This window comes from Numenius arquata, chromosome 2 (assembly GCF_964106895.1).
Source record: "Numenius arquata chromosome 2, bNumArq3.hap1.1, whole genome shotgun sequence".
In the NCBI taxonomy this organism is placed as follows: domain Eukaryota; kingdom Metazoa; phylum Chordata; class Aves; order Charadriiformes; family Scolopacidae; genus Numenius; species Numenius arquata.
This window is the reverse complement of record NC_133577.1, coordinates 5,440,088-5,461,181: the sequence shown is the minus strand read 5'-3', so window position 1 is coordinate 5,461,181 and position 21,094 is coordinate 5,440,088. Positions and strand designations below refer to the sequence as shown.

General features: G+C 40.1%; 1 protein-coding gene across 1 annotated transcript in view; it reads right to left on the bottom strand.

The window, feature by feature from the left end:
- PEX7 (peroxisomal biogenesis factor 7) overlaps window positions 1–21,094 on the bottom strand; it is a 45,905-nt gene that overhangs the window by 4,811 nt on the left and 20,000 nt on the right. Inside the window, exons 8-9 of the mRNA XM_074168772.1 lie at window positions 18,101–18,156; window positions 9,284–9,383 (exon numbers count right to left, since the gene is read on the bottom strand). Coding sequence (XP_074024873.1) covers window positions 9,284–9,383; window positions 18,101–18,156 — 156 coding nt within the window. The remainder of the gene's footprint in view (window positions 1–9,283; window positions 9,384–18,100; window positions 18,157–21,094) is intronic.

The following is a 21,094-nucleotide window of genomic DNA, read 5'->3' as shown; positions in this document are numbered from 1 at the left end:
TCTCCACTAAACACTATGTAGAAACTGGCAATCATATAAAACACTTTTTTTTTCTCCAGTATTCTCCACAGCTCTGGATCAGTATCTGTTTTTCTATAGGCAACACTTTCTACTTTCATAAAGCAACAAGAAACAGAGATAGCATCTGGAAAAAATCCCGTGGGAATTCCCACCTGTTATCAATATAATTAGCATCCCTGAAGTAGCCTCTGAACAAATATAGTTACAGAACCGTTTAATCTCGCAACACTAAAAATAAGCAGGGGATATGAAAAGGGACTTTGAAAAGGATCACTTGCGGTAATTTGCCCAACTCATTGACTTAATGATAACACATGAAAGATGAAAACATAACCAGCAAACAAAAGGAAAATAAAAGCTACAGCAAATAACGGTGTATCGAGTTCCCCTGTGCAGCAGGAAATCGATAATGGAATACTGATATCAGAAACCTTGATAAAAATACACATGCAAAGAACAGCAAACGGATATGTATGGGAAATTGGGACACTACAGCATGGAACAGCAGTACGAAATGCAACAGCATTTCCGTTTCTCCATAATACTGCCACCAAAACACAGCCAAGATGGTAAGAGCAAGGGGACAACTGTAAGCCACCAGCAAGGCAGCCGGTGTTCACTGATGGACGGCTGCTACACGTCCCTTCGCAGGATCCCATCCAGTGTGACCTGAACAGGCTGGAGAGCTGGGGAGAGAAGAACCTAATGAGGTTCAACAAGGGCAAATGTAGGGTCCTGCACCTGGGAAGGAAGAACCCCAGGCACCAATACAGGTTAGGGATGGATCTTCTGGAAAGCACTACTGAGGAGAAGGATCTGGGAGTCCTGGTGGACAGCAAACTTTCCATGAGCCAGCAATGTGCCCTTGTTGCCAAGAGGGCCAATGGGATCCTGGGCTGCATAGGGAAGAGCGTGGCCACTGGTGAGGCCACAACTGGAATACTGTGTCCAGTTCTGGGCTCCCCAGTTAAAGAGAGACAGGGAACTACTGGAGAGAGTGCAACGTAGGGCAACTAAGATGATTAAGGGATTGGAGTATCTCCCTTATGAGGAAAGGCTCAGAGAGCTGGGGCTCTTTAGCCTGGAGAAGAGAAGGCTGAGGGGAGACCTTATCTACGTTTACAAGTACCTAAAGGGTGGGTTGAAGGACGATGGAACTGGACTCTTTTCAGTGGTTTCCAGCAATAGGACGAGGGACAACGGGCACAAGCTGGAACATGTGAAGTTCCATTTAAATATGAGGAGAAACTTCTTTCCGGTGAGGGTGACAGAGCCCTGGAACAGGCTGCCCGGGGAGGTCGTGGAGTCCCCTACTCTGGAGATTTTCAAGACCTGCCTTGATGCAGTCCTGAGTGATGTGCTCTGGGCAACCCTGCTTTGGCAGGGGAGTTGGACTGGATGATCTCTAGAGGTCCCTTCCAACTCTGACAATTCCCTGATTCTGTGATCCCCAGCAAAGGGGAACCCAGGATATTCAATAAGTGCTTCAAAAGTATTTAGAGATGTCAGTTCTCATGTAACACATGAACATTTTTAAAACATACTTTATATCACTTTAGCCATTTTATTTTTTAAAAAAACTTAACGCTACTTAATTTAAATTTTAAAATAGCAGCAGGAATTCTATTGGGATGAGGCCGATCCAGCACACCACAGTAAATAAATAAATACGGCATAAAAAAAAGCCACAACTTCCTAGAGTTTCTATTTTGATCAATGAGATGATGTTACAAACAGGTGGAGAAAATCCTCTTGTGATGGGATGAAGGACAAAGGAATACTGAAAATGGACCCACGCATTATTTGCATACCTGATGAAAGCCCTCGCCATCAGGAACACAACGGCACGGAGGTTTGTCTTTCTGTGAAAATGTCTTCACTGTCTTGGGGACAAGTTTTACTCTCAGATTGAAACAAATCTCACTGATATCAGTATTTAGAGGGTGCGTGATTTATGTATTTATTTATTTTTTTAAGCAGAGTAGAAGACAGTTTATTTCAGTTGCAAAGAACTGCATAAATTACAGTATCCCTATACTATTGAATATTTTGGACCCCCATATGCCATGCAATTTTCATTATCATGTATGAATACTAAACTGCTTTTGTAACTAGAGAATAAAATTCTACTGTAACAACTTTTAACTACCAGAAATTGCAGGGAAAAGGAGAGTAACTAGAGCTTAATTGTAAACCAGGAATATTCTACCTTACGCTGACTGGTAAGGTACATCAAGAAAGAATGCAAATAGAAAGAGCATTCTAAACCTGGTAATTATAGCAGGTCCACCTAGAGCAGGTTGCACAGGAACATGTCCAGGCGGGTTTTCAATGTCTTCAGAGAAGGAGACTCCACCACCTCTCTGGGCAGCCTCTTCCAGGGCTCTGCCACCCCCAAAGGAAAGAAGTTCCTCCTCAAGTTTAGATGGAACTTCCCATGTTGGAGTTTGTGCCCGTTAGCTCTTGTCCTGTCCCTGGGCACCACTGAAAAAAGACTGGCCCCATCCTCCTGACACCCACCCTTTAAGTATTTATAGGTGTTGATCAGATCACCCCTCAGTCTTCTCTTCTCCAGACTAAAAAGACCCAAATCCCCCAGCCTTTCAAACCTAGATCCTCTTTTATGATCCAGGTTCAAACTAGTCATCAGAAACAGATGTTCCAAATACTGCTCAAGAAACCCACTTCTTTCTTACGGAGAGAAAATGCTTCTTACTGAGAAGCATTGTTTTTCAGATTGCAAAGATGTGTGACAAAGAACCGATCTGAAAAACAGGGAGCCGTCTCATCATTTGTTTTGCTGCTTAGACACGGACAACAGGAAGATGACTGGTAGCCATCCAGCAGTGCTACGTGTTTCTAAATGCAAGTCTTCTGAGTGAACATTTCATCAGTAAAATGTAAAGGAAATTGAGATGAGAGATGCAGGTTAGACAGAAATCCTTGGAATTTCCACAGCACTTGTAGCAATTTCTCTGTACTCTACAGATGAGGGGAAAGACATTTCCCTAAGTCGTTCAAGAACTGTTTTTAATCAGTAAAGTCAATCATAAGTTCTGTAGAAAATACACTGGAACTCCAAAATGTCCTCCTGTGCTGATACTAATCTCAGTGATCCCAAATGCAGTCAATTTACATGCAGTGAAACTGCATTTTCTATTCCATCCAATCTTCAAACTCATCCTTGAGCTCAGAGTTAAGTTAAGCTCCTTCCTTTTGGGATATAATCATAAGCCAAACGATGTTTTCAGTAACAGCTACAAAATCCTGTTGTCTTCCACTGAGTTTCGCTTTGAGAAGTCCCAGTGAATTGCACTAACGGATTTATTGATCATGCAGAAAAGAAACAAAACCCACTATACTGACTAAAAGACGAGGCTCACAGAAGTAGAAAGTATTTGTAAGACACTAAATCAAATACGATGCACAGGCAACGCATTTATTGAGTAAGAAACTTCTGCCTCCCACCTCTTCCCAGTACTTCAGAATCAAAATTAAAGTACATTGTCCTCTCAGTAAGGTAACGCCACAGCTTTTACAGAATTGCAATGCCTGACAGCAACCTTTCCAAGCACCTTAGGATGAGACTTCTCTTGATAATGGCAAAGAGCGACTCTCACTCATGAATGGCTAGCTTTGATTTATGCAGTGAAAGTTTAATTTTAACAGTTTGGGAAAGGCACGTAATAAGGACCAGCAAGAAAAGTCACCTCCCTTCCCCCTCTCCAACACTGTAAAGGAGTTTAAATCGGTGCAACGTCTGCAGCTGGTTAAATCTGATCTTTCCATGCAATAATCCACTCTGAAATTGAGTAAAAGAACAGATGCCGTAGGATCTTTCAATCTCAAAGGATCACTAGCTACATAAGTTTAGTAGCATCCTGGAGAAGGACCATAAGGAAAGATTAAAAAGAAGTAGAGATAGTGATGTAATTATAGCAGTGTGAGAGTCACAGCAGCTGGGTGGAAGCTATCAGTTCCTTGGCAATTAAGTGTAAAAGATAAGAAGCAGCAATCAAAAAAAAAAAAAGCAGAAAGAGTCTCTGCTATTCTGTACATTTCCACAAGATATAACTCTACTTTCACATGAAAGTCAACATTTCTGGGTCTGTTGAAGGCGTACGATTAATTTAAATGAACAGCAAAACACACAGCACAACAGCCTCAATAAAGACATCTTCTGCATTTATATTTGGCTGTACTGGTTAAGCCAACTTCAGCAGCCACTCTCCTGCCTGTTCTCCTGCCTCGCACAGACAGGCACAGAAACCAGGCAGCAAAACAAACCCGCACACCAAAATGTGACAGATGATCAAAAATTTCTCCATAAAGCCGGAAGAATTCAGAACTACATTTCAATTACCTTCAGAGTATGCAGTATACAGTTTGGCTATGACCTCCCTCCAACTAGCAAGAAATTACACCTTTAAAAATTTTAGTGATGCTGATACCCTAAGAAAAGTTATGATACCACCAGGTACAGCAACATTTCACGGGATCAACAGACTGACGGTAGTTCTGACTGCCTCTGGCCAGGCGGGAGGACGGAGCAGACTGTGGTTGCTGATACCCCACAGCTTTAGGGAGAAGAAAGTAGAGTTTTGAGGAAGTTGGAACGCAAGGACAGTGTAACATAGAGCACAAGACTGGTTTCATGGGTACTGCACTGCTATTATCACTGTCTTCACATTCTTTGGTATCATGTGTGTGTATTGCCGCATCACCTATCAGCATCTCCAGATGCAATACAGAAGAATTGTGGCCACAGCCCTTCTTGCGTCGATACATCCCAGAGCTCCAGGTGCTTTGAAGAAATAAAAGAAAGCAGTTTTATGTGAACTAATCTGCTATGGGGGGAATATTTACACAAGGAGGTGCAACCACGCAGAAGGCTTGGGAAAACAAGTTTGCCTCCCAAACCATTTTGGAGGTTGACACAAACAGCAATTTAGACAGCCAGCTGCTCATTTGTTGTATAATTACCATCCAAACACACACAACCATAGTAAAAAAAAATCGTTAAGTGATCACTGTTTGTGTTGCACCTAAGTTATCCTAAAGCCTAGCCTTTAACATAACAGATGACCTTTAAAGGTCCCTTCCAACCCAAACTATTCTACGTTTCTATTCTATGATTTTGGACTAGAGAACTCACATTGGGTTTATTCTCATTTGCTGCAGAAACAATTTTAATTTCCAAAGGGAGACCCTCAGTATTGCATATCGTTGAAGTCCTGTTCTGATTTGGCACGTCACAGATGTATAACGTGCTCTTCGTGTATCAAGTATCCTAAGCCACTGCATCACTTCCCATCACTTCCATTGAAAGTCACGTATCCCTGCAATTTAGGAATGTCATCGTTCATAGCAAAAAAAGTACAGAGAAATGGAAAGATTCCTCTCCTGTTCCCATTAAATACTTAATCCTGTTCTCAGCAGCAAGACAGAAAGCCTGGCTCAGTGGAAAGCATTGATTTGTACTTTCCACTGGCTGCTTTACAGAGTTCAGAACAGATGTGAGGTGTAGGCTGAGAAAGGTTTTCAGACAAAGTTCAGAGCTTCAGTTTTTCTTACATTTGTGTTAAGCAAAGTACAACTTCAGAACTACAACATAAAGGGTTGGGTATTTTTTGTCCAGGATTTAAAGAAATTCGTGGTACACTTATTTTCTACTTCTTACATACATATTGAAACCATTTCATAATCAAGACAAGAAGTGAATGTTCACAGTATCTATCCGTGTCATTGATGGATTGCCTAAAGCACAGTTAAAATTAATTCATGACTGCCATATCACATTCAACCTACAGCAGAATAAAAAGTCTGCTTTTAAATAAAGCTGCACAATAATACCAAAAGAACTTAGGTTCATGCTTACATCCTGTAGGTAAGCACAGCAGAACCCCAGTAAGAGCTAGGCTTAAAGGAGTATCATATTTTCACTTGGCAGAACATTCACAGATCACATACAGGGAAAGTAAATATCAGGAAAGAAATAAGAAATCCAATGAGCTACAGACTACAATTCCAATATATGGTCTAGCATTATCAGCCCCCAGCGAGGAATAGCATATAGCTGGTTACCGTTTTCATACGGTCTACATACATCCTATGCCTGTCTAATGTATAGAGAAAGGAGCAAGCTTGAATTGTTTTTCTTATCTCCAAACTTCGGAAAGGACTATCATGTCTGGTTTAAAAAACTGCATCTCTTAATACTGCTGACAAGGTAAATGGATTTCTTCAGTTCTTAATACTGTACACCATTACAAATTTAAAGGATTTTTGGTGCTTAGGGTCTTGTCACTGTTTTGGTGTGCACAAAAGCTACTTTGGCTGAAAGTTGGAGTTGGGAGTATTTTCTCCTAGACACCCTGCCCTGCAAGCTCTCACAGCAACACTTGCAGTTTAACAGAGAAATACCCTGAATATCACAAGCACCATTTCTGTTTATGCTTTGCACTGTAAAATGCACATTTTTCTATGCACCCAAACGTTTGTTTGTTAGTTGTCTGAAATTGCTATGAACCTGACACCAACATTATGGTGGAAAAAAAAAAAACCCAAACAAAACAACAGCTGATTTTTTTTAAAATGCAAAGCTTTCAGCAAATGCTTTAGGTAGAGGCAGATACCCCAAAATAGGTATCAGAATCTTAATTAAGCACAAAGGAGTTTTCTGTTTCATCTAGGCAACACTTAACTTCCCAACCTGGGATCCATTCCTTATGCCCAGATCTCTTTCCTACATGTTGCCCCCCGGCTTAGCGGGATACTGTACAAGAACCAACTTCCCTGCACGTACCTACTCTCTGCCTGGGGATTCTGTCCACAGCTCAATCAGCTCGGCAGGAACGTCTTGTTGATCACATACTTAATCACAGTACCTATTTTGAACACTTTTTTCAAAACTACAGACTGTTTTTTCTTGACATGTAAAAGATGCTTCAAAAAATAGTGAACTTCATTTGGCACAGCCAAGGAAAACATCATCTGGCTAGACAACAAAAATATCATTAAGAATGAAAGCAAAGGTTAATGACCAGAATGGTACTTAATTTGACTATAAATGAATAGCTTGTCCATTGTGAACAAAATACCCTGCATGCATGGAGGAGAGAAGCAGTTCACATCTCAGGTCGTAACTCATGAAGCACACAGTTAAAAATCACAAATCAGATAAATGCATGAAGAACAACAACGAGTGGGGCTCATTAGCAGGTCTCGATAGAGAGCAGACATGAAGGCAAGCTACATATTGAAAACAGCAGCATAAAATTTAAACAAATAATCTTGGTTTGATCAATGTAGAAGCCAGGAAAAGGCTGCAAGTGCTCACACTGGAAGCAACTATTCAGTAATTGTTCATTCTTTTTCTTGTAGTTACAGTTTAATTCTATCAGAGTATTTTAAATTTCATTTAAAAACCAGAATGCTTACATTTTGCATTGCTGTGATATCCAACCCTCACAATACATTAAATCAACTCCACAATAGAAAAACAGAGGAATATTAAAGCTGTTGCAGATGCCAAGGTGCTGTCTGGAAGGCACGCTGGCACGCAGCGTATATGGATATGTACCCCAGATTTACAGATTTTGAGCATTAAGTCCAACTTGTAGAATTTCTGCGGGGGAAAAATACCTGGATGCACCAATGCCCTAATGTCAATGGGTATGGACACCATCATTTTCCTTTTTCCAACGTACAAGTGCATGTGCAGCTGTTTGCTTTCAATTCATTATCTATCATTAATGAGCATTTGCTTGGCCTCGTTCCACGAAGGCTATTCCATACATTGCAGTTACAAAAGAAAGAACATCCACGTAGCAGCAACTGCAAGTTTGACAGATAAATCATACAAAAAGAAGTCGAATCCAGACAACCAGTCAGAAACACCATCCACTGAGACCCATCCTGTGACACACAGGGCTCTTTGCAACTGGCTTATAATCAAGATGTAATCACACCTTCAATGGAAAACGAAGAAAAATCATCTTGCCTCATTCAGATCCATGGCAAAACCCACACCAACTTCATGGGAAGTTGAACTGGGCTCAGAGCACGCACTGTAAGGCCCTATGCCACACTTGCTGCTCCTTCTGGACCCAATTCAGCCAGAAGCGTACCTATGCGCTCGCTTGGGATGAAGTGTTAATCCCCAGCAACTCAATGAAAAATAATCTGAAACTTGAGAATTTTTTTTCAGCCTTACAAATTCCCCTACATGGTTCACAGCATAGCCTAATGAATAGCTACTGCAGCACCTCCGAGACAACAGAATTAAGGGAACAAACAACCAGGCAGGAAACTCTTTAAGCTAGCATTTGGCTAAAATGGTTCCACATGCATTAAGCTAAGTATTTTGCCAAATTTACATCTTCCACCTGTGTCCTTTTATCAGTAGCAGAAATTACAATGGTTTTATCCGCTTCATCCGATCAGAATTTCATCACAGATGATACAAGTCATTTTTATCTGGAGTAAAAAATTAATTTCACTGTGAATTAGACAGGAATCTAGATGCAAACATCTGTGGCACATTAAATAGTGTATTAATTACAGTTAACTCAGTGACAGTAACTGCTATGTGAAAACTATAGGCTTTCTCGTTTTAAAGCAAATAATTAACTTTCATTTCTCTGCCTTTCTTACCTGAAAGAACAGTTCATACTACAAATAACAATCCTCTTGTTTCCAAAACAGAGATGACTGTAACAACAGCAGCAGAGAATCCTGCTGCAACCAGTGCACAAATAAGTGCCCCTGATAAAATCGGTTCCAGTCATTCACGTCAATAGCTGAGGGTTTTAGAATTCTAACTACATATTAAGTCTCTCCTAGTACTCCCAAATATGATGACAAACCAGGTCTATATATCATGTGTGACACTACCAGTGTTTAACTTGACATCCTAAGTAGATGGAAGAAAGCTCTGCATCTCAGCTGGGCGTTCTAGGTCCTTCTCTATTACTCTTCCTTTAGAAACAAAACGACCTCATTTTCCCTGAGCTCACCATGGCTTTCAGCTATCTGATTTTGTAATTTTGTCCTGCCCTCCTCTCCTGCCCAATGCAAGTAACCGCTTTATAAATAAATATGGACCTGAAGTGAGGTTTATTTAATAAGCAATCAGCCAGACTCTCTTCCAGAAGCTTCCTGCAATCTGGTGGCTCTTATTCAGGATGTGAGTCTTGCATTCCAGCTATGACCGTGCTGGCTTGAATAGGCAAGGGGAAAGTAAATTCATCCCAGCTCTTACCTGACCGCGGTTGTGAAGACTTAAATCTAGTCCACATGTAAATTCAGTATGATGCTCGACTGTTTCCAGCAAAGGGTTCGGCTTGGAAAAGTCCCAGAATCTATAGAGAGAGTGAGGGAGGGAGGGAGAGAGAGAAAGAGAGGAGGAAAAAAAATAAAAATCAAACAAACCACAATTAAAGTAATTGAAAGGCCATTTCAAAAATATAATGCAAGATATTGACAAATCTGTTGCTGCCAGGGTATTTAAAAAAGCAAACTCATCCACTTAGGAAACATAACAAATCATATTCCTGCAAAGCCATCTGCTGATTTGCATAAATTAAACCCCAGTGGGCAAAAACCATCTTTGTCTCCTGTTGCAGAAACTGAGATCAAAGTTGGCACCAAAGAGCAGCCGTTGGGACGTTATTAAAACAGAACAAAATGTAGGCTAGAATACTTTTGTTATATTTCTTAATGGCTGGGGAATTTAATCCCTGAAAGATATTAGCACGCTTTATGATTTTTCTCAGGTTTTGGTATTGTTCACGATGGCATCTCTATTTACTGAAAATTATATATAAGATATATAAAGAGATATTGGTCGTTCCCAGTCTCAAATTTGAGATCACTTTCCTGTAAAGAGGAATTTAATATCATAATTTAATAAGAAATTTGTACCACAAAGATCAGTCGCATTATGCAGTTAATTCCACTAATTCATATTTCAAAAAGAAATTTTTCTTTCCAGGCTTGGTTGATGTAAATGATTGGAAAATAGATTTCTGAAGTGCTCTACTTCTCTCAGCTGCTCCCCCATTAGATGCAATGTCCACCAATGCAGTTAACAGCAAGGATAAGAGAGGTGTCAGAGAAGATGGGATGAAAGTAGAGGTACAAGACATCTCAGTCATGAACAAAGGATTCAGGAATAGAACTTCCAGATGATAACACACTGAGAAGATACCATATGATGGCACAAAAGAAAGACTTGTTTTTCTTTTTTGTGTTGTAAATACCGCTTTGAAAAGTCCATAGGCTGCAAAGGAAAGCCCATTTTGTGGACTAGCAGCTGTAATTGAGCTTTCTACAGCTCAAATTTTCTCACAGTGGTGCATCATCTGCTTTACTACTACTGTAAAAACCACAGAGGTGTCTCTACCTTCCTCCTATTGGGGAAAGTGACAATACTTAATAAGAACAGTTCATTATCAGACCAACTACACCGAAAGCACTGTATGTTCAAACCAATTCAAGTATAATAGCAAACACTGGAGCCAGCAGGGTCAGTTTGTTTAACGTGTAGATGTTATTTCCTTCATAAACGAGCAGAGTGGTATCAGCACAATGGCTATGCCATAGCAACAACCCTCTTAACTTTTTCCTAGTACCTGAGATCTAAGATAAACAACTTATTTTGCAGGACAGAGGAGCAAAAGACTATCTCAGCATTTTCATCCTCCCACATTTGTTTATAAGAAGTAAGGAAATAAATCTTGTTTTTTCTAAGTAATAGTGGTAGCCTTCCTTACCTCGTTAGCTCTCTACTAACTCTTGAAAGTCAGATGCTTGCAACTGAAATCTAAGGTTAAAGGAGACAACTTCAGATCTACACAAACAGAAACTTAGAAAAGACTTTCAAATCCATTTTAAAAATAGTAGGACAATGTGGTATTTGTTGTATGGAGTCATGTTTGCAAAAAGTCAGAAGCAGTATAGAGTTTAAGAGTACTGCAACTTACTTCAAGTTCTCAAATCTGTTTCCTTCTGGGGAACAAAAAAAAAATTATGATAAGTATTTATGCACGAAAGCTTTACTACTGCTCTTAGGTTTCAAATAGATATCTTCATACATTGTATTTTCAGGTAGGAGTGAGTCAGCTATTTAAAGACTGTTTTCCATAAAAGCCCACTCAAAGACTAATGCCAACTTGCACGTGCAACCACATCAGGCAGAGAAGTCAAGATGTCACAACCAAGACGTTTTCAAGAGCAACCCAGAGCTCAGTGTTGGTTTACTACACGTGTATCACACAATTCATTCTCCTGCTCCCATCTCTAATCCCTGTGCAAAGACAACTACCGGCAAAGGGAAAAGTTCTTCCTGCAAACAAGAAAATACTTCTGTTTCAGGAGGACTTAGTGTCAAGCTACTTTTGGATACAGGCCTATCAGGGCAATGTTGTTACTTCAGGCATTAACTGGGGACATCTGACTATTTCCACAATAATATCCTTAAGAGATTATTTCATTACAGTTCAAGTATTAACAATATGAAGCAGCTCAGGTATAGAAGAAAGCTTTTTTCATGGTATTATCTTCCACAAGCATCAAAGAAATGAGGAAGAATGACTTGAGAGCCAAATCAAACGGAAGAGGATCCAAAAAAGTAATTCCGAAATAGGTTTTACTTTTGAGTTTGCTCTAGTAGTATCGTTCCTCTCTAAATACTCAACTTACATGCTTTATTTTGAAGTAATTCTTGCTGAAATGCTAACTTCTTAGTTCACCTCCCATGTACTATATGGGAAAACAACCCACATCACCTACACATTTATGACTCAACTCTAATAGAGCTGCATGTGCATCACTTTTTTTTCTTATTACACATGAGAACTGATGTTCTGACAATGAAATCCTCTAACAAGCATCTTTCTATGAGGCAAAATGGCAGATTGTGTTATGTTTGTTTCAATTCTTCTGCCACAATACGACAAAATAACTTTTAAGAACAACTAGTTACTAGCCTTCATAATATCCCTTCTGCTTTTGAAGAACTTCAAATTTGCAAAACTTACCAGTAACTTTGATACTTTCCTCCAAACAATGATTTGAGAATAACTCTCATCATCATCGTGGGCTTAAAGCCAACCTGAGAACATATGTGTATCATAATTCTATTGAGGTATCAACCAAAGATCATAAACTGGACAGAGACTGCCCCGAAAAACACAGCATGCTCACTAAATGAACATGTTCCTTGTCATTAAAAAGTTCAGTCTGATTTAAAAAATCCAAGTGAGAAACTCCATTTAGGCAAGTACATGCCTTCTCTAGTACTTTTAGCTTAAATCAAGACAAGGTGCAGCCTAAGATGCAGCATCAAGTGCTACTCTGATATTGTAGGATGAAGACATGAGCCTACATGGGTTGTTGGTGTACGAGAGCCTACACGGATTGTTGGTGTACATGAGTTCCAACTTCATTGCTGCTGATACACATCATTTCATTGTAGTGATGAGAGTGAAGTTACCCAGCTTACTCTTTGTTCCCCGATTTCTCCCCAAAACATGAATTAACTAAAAAGGGATGCAAACCTCTAATTTAGCGACTCATCTCATCAGAGCTGCTAGATATTTCCCTTTCTTTAGTATCATAATTCCAGACTGGAGCTTGACTTTGACACATGACCCTACTACTCTTCATCAAGTGCTGACTTACCCCAAAATGGGTAAGTCAGATGACTGAGAAATACAGAAGTGGTTGTCACCAACACAGAGTAATACTGTAGTATTATACGGTCTCTCTCAATACTTCCATTCCCTCATCTGTCCACAAAAAAAATCCTAACTTTGCCTTTCAGACAGACGGGATATATTTTATAGAGAAAGATTTAAATGCATTTGTATGACAAAGAAATAATAGAGAGTTTCACAACCAAAAAGTAAAAAGGGATTATTTAAAGAAAAACGATGCACTTTCCATAAGAAAAAATATTCAGATGCTGCCATAGTTAAATATTCAAGTATAAATACTTGCATGTTTATCTTAACATAAAAGTTATGTATTATATACATATTATTATACAAAAGTATTTAATACTTACAAGGACCTGTTTATTAAGAAAAATGAAAAAGAAAAAAAATACGAATATCTCTTTGCTGTACTCTTCAACAACATTATACTGTTATTCACAGCACCAGAAAATTTCTTTTCATAGATGAAAGATATTAACCTATTTATGAGGTTGAATCATTTGATGAGTAGCTCCTGTGGCCAACACTTTTCTAGTTTTAGGAGAAATTCCATCTCAGAATACTTATTTCAAAGAAAACTAGCATGTGCAGGCAGGAAAATGCCACTGAATTTAAAAAATACAAGAACCTGGGCACTCATTTATATGTCAAAATATTTACCATGAAATTGTAATTCTTGTTTTAATCCGAAAAGCAAACACGTAAGAGAACTGATATACTTTATATTGGTGTTTGAATGATTTTGACTAACTCTATAGTTGCAACAGTTAAACTGTAATTGAAAAGTACAATTTGAATTCTTATTCTCATCAGATGTAATGCCCAAAGCTCTGACTATCAAGAGGACTTTTTATAATGATGCAGGAACTATTATCAACTGAAACACTCAAATTAACAGGTTCTTCCACTCCAGAGTTTTCAGTTTCACACTGGAAGTCACCAGTGACAAGCATTTTGATCAAGGAGAAGACACTTTCCATTTGAAAAAAAAAGAAAATCAGAAAAGAGAGCAAATGAGCAAACATCCACCTTTTCACCTTGAATTAAAAAAAAAAAAAAAAAAGACAACAAGGATAATTAACTGAAGTGAAAACCAGTTTCTTTTATGAGCAGCATCATTCCAAAAGTTTTTAAGACTTCTTTGTGATCCAAGTTACTGAATTCATACATCACAATTGAGAACTGGAGACAGTGGTTTACCTTAAAGCACCTTGCAGAGATGATGTCCAGTGTAGCACAACTTTCAACAAAAACCACCTTTTTGCCTCACAGGCAAGCTTCTGTGAATCCATTTCAAGATCTGGCCTGATACCAGCTTAATGAGGTCCTATAATTTATCAGATTTTCTGTTTAAATTTTGGTGAGCACTGTCTGTACCTAATGCACCAAGAGTTTTTTGTTTTTTTTTTACACTGAAGAGAGTCCAAAAATAAAAACAGTGATTCCAGTAAGAGATGACACTGACGTTCTTTCAAACTGAATTTTTATAGAGATAAGGTTTAAGAACATGCATGCAGACCTAAATAAGTCCTGGAAATGTTACACTACTTTGTGCATTTCCTGGCATTTTAATGATTCGCTTGTGTTAAAACTGCTCTTTAATTAACCTACATTTTTCCTGAACTTTTCCAAAGAACAAGGAAATGGCATAAAAAAAAATTGTCTCAATGAGGCACTTACCAGACAGGGATTAAGTCTAAATCATTATACCTAAGTATGTAAAAAATCAAGTTCAGATCTCCACCCTCTTTTTCCTAGCTCTCAGTTGGCATGTGAACTAGTTTTTGTTTCAATAGCTTGACTACAGTGCACACATCCAATCATTATACTATTTGCAAAGGATGAAGCTAAGTGTTGTTAACTTTACCATATTATTTTTTTTTTTTTCTTTTTGATGGCCAGTTGTGATTATATGCCAAACGGGCTGTTCTACCTGAAACAAACAGAAACCCTGCCTCTTACATGGCAGGTTAATAATCTTATCTATTTGTTTGGTTGAACAATAAAGCTTCAGTAACATTTAAGATTTAGTAACATTTAAGAGCTTAAACAGTGAGCTATGCTGTATCAAGTTATCTACTATATGTTAATGCTTACAGACAATTCTGAGCTTCAAACAGAAATGTTAAAGAAAATATAAGAATAATATCATAACTAAGCTTCTATTAAAATAACACTACCTGTATCAATGAATCTGTGTTTAAAGGACTGTCATACCATAATGTTCTATGAATTGCTATCAGGCTTGGAGTAGATTCAACAAGATCCAAAATTAATACCAACTACTAGAATCCCTACTTCTCTTTCACCTTTTATCAAGTATTTTTGTTCTTAAATTGAAATCTCTGTTTACCTGTATATATAGCCATGTCCATATGTACACATGTGTATATGTATATGCATGTACATACATACAGCCCATGTGCACATATGTGCATGTGGGGTGTACAGTACATCCAGTCAAACTCTGAACGTTTCTAAGTGAACTCTGCTTCTCACTGTGAGCTGCATTTCTTCCTGCAAATGATAGTACAGGATACGTGATAGAGGTACAACACAGTCATCATACTGTATTCTTTAAGAGAAATGTTCCCAAAGTGTTGTGGTAACAAGTTCCCTCCATTATACAGAGTATTTTGCTTGTGCCACCTTTTCCAAAGACTTCCAACAACTTCTCTGTTGTTTGTTCACTAGTACCAAAGCCAGCAACTCATAGCTTTAGAAAACTGCTAAAAAACTGTATTTCATCTCTTCAACCCTGCCCTCTGTCCCTAGTCACAAGTACTCGTTTGGACAGAAAAATAATGCCTAGAGTGGCATTTTGTGAAAAGGTCCCCAAGCTCTGCATCTACAGACACCCTGGGATATAAGCGAGGAGCTCTTCTAATCTTTACTGACAGTTTCCACAGATGAAAATGTCAGAGCTGAAATTGCACTAGATTTCAGTACTGCACAAAGCGCATTAGTGCCAAACCTGAAGGATATATAGTTGGTGTCAAAAAATGGGAAGAACATGACAACACAATCAAGTCTCTTCAATGCACCAGGATGCTGATTATTAATCTTATTGCTCAGGCAAGGCCACTGGAAGAAACCAATTACCACTTTTTATTTCAGACCTAGAAGCCTTTTGAGAAACGATACACTGCAAAGCAGTTGGCGCTGCGTCAGTAAAGGATGTTAAGTAAGATCCCATAAATAACCTTTCACAGACCACTGTGCAGTATCCTATAAGAAGTGTATTTTAAACATAAATAAAATTAAGCACTTTATTTAAGACAGAAAGCTGGTACAGCAGCCTAGGAAGTTAGAATCACATATGGACGTATGGACATCACAGTGCTTACACTATCAGGCTCCTGGCACCGACCACATCACAGTGGATACACCTGGCAAGGTACTACCCTTTATTACAGTAAGTAAAAGAATAACAATTAAAATAAATTTAGGAAAGGTTCCGAAGCACTTAAGTCCTTTACTGAAATAATGACATGCCGATAGGGGGCAGGAGTATTATATAAACTCACCACCCAGTTCTAATCTACAAGAGAAAGGCACAATGTTGGAAAAGAACAAGCCCATGTAGGGACTAAAATTTACAGGAATGACTGGACTGCTAAATTCACGGATTTACCATTATCACCACCTCATCTTCCCAGTCTCTGTTTCCTGAGAAGCCTTAATCCATTGCAGCACTCCAGTACTGTGAGTGGTCCCACAAGCCCTCTATAATCCCCAGGAGGCCACGAAGACGCTCAGAGGGCTGGAGCACCTCTCTTAGGAAGACAGGCTGAGAGAGTTGGGGTTGTTCAGCCTGGAGAAGAGAAGGCTCCGGGGAGCCTTCTCTTCCTTCTAACGGCCTTCCAGTACCTGAAGGGAGCCTACAGGAGAGGTGGAGAGGGACTCTTCATCAGGGAGTGGAGCGACAGGATGAGGGGTAATTGTTTTAAATTGGAAGAGGGGAGATTTAGATTAGATCTCAGGAAGAAATTCTTTCCTGTGAGGGTGGTGAGGCACTGGAACAGGTTGCCCAGGGAAGCTGTGGCTGCCCCATCCCTGGAGGGGTTCAAGGCCAGGCTGGATGGGGCTTTGAGCAACCTGGTCTGGTGGGAGGTGTCCCTGCCCAGGGCAGGGGGGTTGGAACTGGATGATCTTTAAGGTCCCTTCCAACCCAAACCATTCTATGATTCTATGATCTTTGCCACCAGACATGGACTTCTAATTCCCCATTTGTCTCCTCTGCCATATACAGGAGTCGGGCTGCTTTCACGGGGCGAGGGCAAAAGCCTCTGGCATTATGCTGTTCCCCACGCTTTCACTTGTCTTCGGGTTATGGTCATTCTGCCCTGATATCTGTTGTTTAAAACACCCCTCACTGGGTTAGCAAGCCTGTCGGCAAAGATGCTCTTGCCCTGCTTTGTCAGAAAGATCTTATGCCTGTCTCGGTACCAAATCGCTTAAAAGAGCACCCTGTGGTTGGTTGTAAGAGTTGAAGCCCTGCTTGTGACACCAGCTACGCAGACAAGTGTTGACTTGCTGGAGATGTCCTTTCCTACCTGAACCTTTTGCTTTCATTGTCAGGATCAAGGAAAACACCATCTGGACCCCAATGCCATGTTGCTGCTCATGAGATATTCATGTTCACCTCTTTCAGTAACATGAGAATCCATACAGATATGGGGGAAAAGGCAGTGTTTGAATCTGAACAAAGCCTAGAGGTCTCTCCACAGCCTTCTGGCCCTCAGCCCAAAAAAGGCAACAAAACCTTCCAAGACATCGCGTTGGGTTGGCAGACAGATGCTTCAAGAGGCAACGCAACAGGAGGCAGTCTCCGGTGATAATGCACATTTTTCTTTTGGTGCAGACACTTGATTCACAGAATCACAGAATCTTCTTGGTTGGAAGGGACCTTTGAGATCATCGAGTCCAACCAACGAAAAAACAAACAAACAAACAAAAAAACCCACACAAAACCAAACCAAAACAAATACCCACAACCCCACAGGGGGTTCAGGCCCAGCTGACTCTGACACTTCCCCAGACTGAGCTTGTTCTTGCTCACCCATTTCCAGGGCACTAGATCTGTTCTCTAGCTCCAACTTGTGGTGCCAGAAGTCACAAGTTTCCAGCCTTCCCCATCGTGGGAATCTTTATCTGTCAGAGCAGATCCCATTCAGAAGAGTGAGCGACCTAGCCTGTAAGTGAAGAACCCATGCATTTCCAACATGGCTTATGAAGAGAAAAAACATCCGATAGAAACATTAACTGCACCTCAGTATGTTCCCTCTAGAACTGTTTTCTATTGCAAGCCACATTAAAATAGATTCTATTTTTATCCAATAATAAAAGAAATACTATACCTCACAGTAAAATCATAGGAGCAAGAGGCCAATAAAGTTGCATGGAATGGTGAAAACTGCAAGAAAACAAAACAGAAAAACTTTTAAAGTAAAAACATTGTGAACGTATACAGACTTACAAGCAGAAAGTTACCAAAGTTTAACTATTTAAACTGTCTTGGCAAGTAGCATGTCATGCTGCAACAAAGCAGACTACATCAACAGATTTCCCCACTGTGCTTCTAACTACAAGGAATGCTCTATGGGATCCTGGTTTGGTTTGATTTCATTACAGTTAAGGAGTTTTAAGAAAGTCATATAAAAAGTGATTAAATTCTGCTTTTGGCTGACAAGCTGAGTATCATCTCATTATATAAAGCAAGTTTCAGAAAAGCTATGTGACCAGTTTATTGGAGAGAGAAAATTTGTGCCATACTGCTGAGAAGGTAAGATATATTACTGTCATCAATTCCATGCCCTAAAACTTTGAAATTATTTACAGAAATAGGAAAATTGGAGGTAAGATGAAAAACTGAAGGCAGTATAACATCGCTTCATAATTTTCCCCCTCTCCTGCAGGGTATTTTACAGGACACGCTCTTCTACAGACTCAATAAGGAACAGCAATAAGGATGCAGCCAGGCAAAATTTGTTCACCTAGGCACCAGCTTTTTGGCAACCCTGTTTCCAACTATTTTAAGGTCTGTATTTCTCAACAGGAAATACACAAGCCATTGACATAACTTCAGTTTGAAATGCAGGTCCCCTGCATCGTGGTTCACAGGTAAGAGCCTTCCTCCAAGACTTCCAATATTATTCATGGCTACTACAAAGTCAAAAGTTAAGCCTGGGCTATCGCCCTAACTGCCCAAGTTGCCAAGAGAGCAGCGTATGCTGTTGCCTGCTGAACTCTGCTGACAGAGTTCTCTTTACCGTAGCAGAATTGAGGCATGTATCTGCTTGGACTTTAACGTCCTCAGATTTGCTACAATTTTTCTGGACAAAGAGAAAAAAAGTCACAACAAATCACCTTTTTCTTCTGCACCTCAGAAATGTAAATAATAAAGGACAAGAAGTCTGATGAGCAGCAAAAACCAGTGGCACATTTCCCACATGCCCCCTTTGCATCTTTGTCCACAATTTCAGATGAAGCAAAAACTTCTTGTCAAAGCTGAAAAGCTTTTTCATTAACCTTAAATATTCTAGAAACTTACTTAAGTAAACTCTATCAAAATACTTAGCAGAGTACTATACATATAAATTGAAAGAATTTGTGTAATGTCTTTCTGCTACAAAGAGAAGAGAATATTTTAAAATTTTGTTCCACTTAACTCTAAGATACTTCAATTTTATCATCTGAACTGTTGTATATAGACAGAAGAGACCAACATGTCATCCAGCCTGACCTCCAACATTTCACAGATCATTGATCCAAACATCACTTTAGGTAAACTCAAAAACCATAACTACCATTCAGGATAAGAGATTGAAGCCAGCTAAGAATACAAGACAGCCAAATGCACCAATGTCAAAATCTCCTGAGCAGGGCTCCAGATGACCTCAGTGTGCTCATAATGCCCTGGACTGCAGTAAAAGATCACAAGAAGTCTGCAGGAATCCTGACAGTATCGTGTTGCGTAGAATTCTTTGCCAGCCTCAGATCTGGGAGTCAACACAACCCTGAATAAGTAACCAGAATACAAAAAGACAGACAACTTGAGAGTGGGATTTCATGGTTGGTTTAAGCTAATTTAAGAGCGCGCTGCTGCCAAGACTTGTGGCCTTCCCCTTCCTTTCCACTTCAGGCTGTGTGCTCCTGTCCCCGTCCTTTGTGTCAGAGCTTGTAATTGTGTGGTTGAGCGACAAACTGAGACAGCTTAGTGACCCAGACAGAAACTAGTCACTTCCAGGGACAGGATTTTCAGTCAGAGCAATCAGCTGAGCCTGCTTGCTGCATAGCTTTATAATTGCTAGTGTCAGCACAACGTAGGGGCAGGGACATCAGTAGGGACAGCTGCCTCTAGTCTGAGAAGCAATCCTGGTCTCTTTCTCCATCGCCATACCCCACAAGCACATAGGTGATGCACCACCTCTTAGTGCTGGCCCACATTCTCATATCTTACGTCCAAAGGGACCGTGTCTATCTCGAAACGGAAACTATAAAAGCCTGCTAAGAAGGAACAGAAGTCACGTACTCGCATACCTCTCCTTTACACGTGTATGCATACGTGGCCTCCTCACCAGTTCCTTAACGCCATTTAGTGAACTCATCTCAGAGGTTGGTGCAAAGCAAGTTCTACTGCTGGCCAGCTTCTAATAACCATTTCAAGGCATTTTAAGAAAACAGGGATCATGATGGACCATAAAACGGAAACTCAGATGAGATGGTATAAGAATATAAACGATACCCAACCTGGTCAGGCTTTGAGCCCAGTGCTCTATGTTTACATGGCATCTTCTGTATTTTAGTTCCTACCAATTGCCTCGGGTCTTCTCACTAGATACCACTGAGAAGAGACAGGCTTTGTCTTCTCTGTTTCCCCCAATCATTCATACACAGTGATAAGATCCTCCCTAAGCCTTCTCTTCTCCACGCTACACAAATCCCAGCTCTCTCAGCCTCTCCTCGTAGGACAGAGGCTCCAGTCTCTTGATCTTCTTTGTGGCCCTTTGCGGGCTTTACTCTAGTACGTCCATGTCTCCCCTGTATTGGGAAGCCCAGAACTGGACCCACCATCCCCACCTGTGGTCTCACTTGTGTGGTGAGTAGTGTAGAAAGACTACTTCCCTCAACCTGCTGGCAATGCTCTTCCTAACACAGCCCAGGATGACAGAGAGCAGAAGAATTAGAGATACTGTCCTGTCTAGCTCTTCTAGTAGCAGCTGGTCGATAAACAGATATCTGTGACCCTGATGACACTACCTGCCAAAGCAACCTCTTGTCCAGAGAGCTAATTCAAGTAGTCTAACATCTGACGTGTAAAAGAAGAACTTCCATCTGTTTGCACACCCATC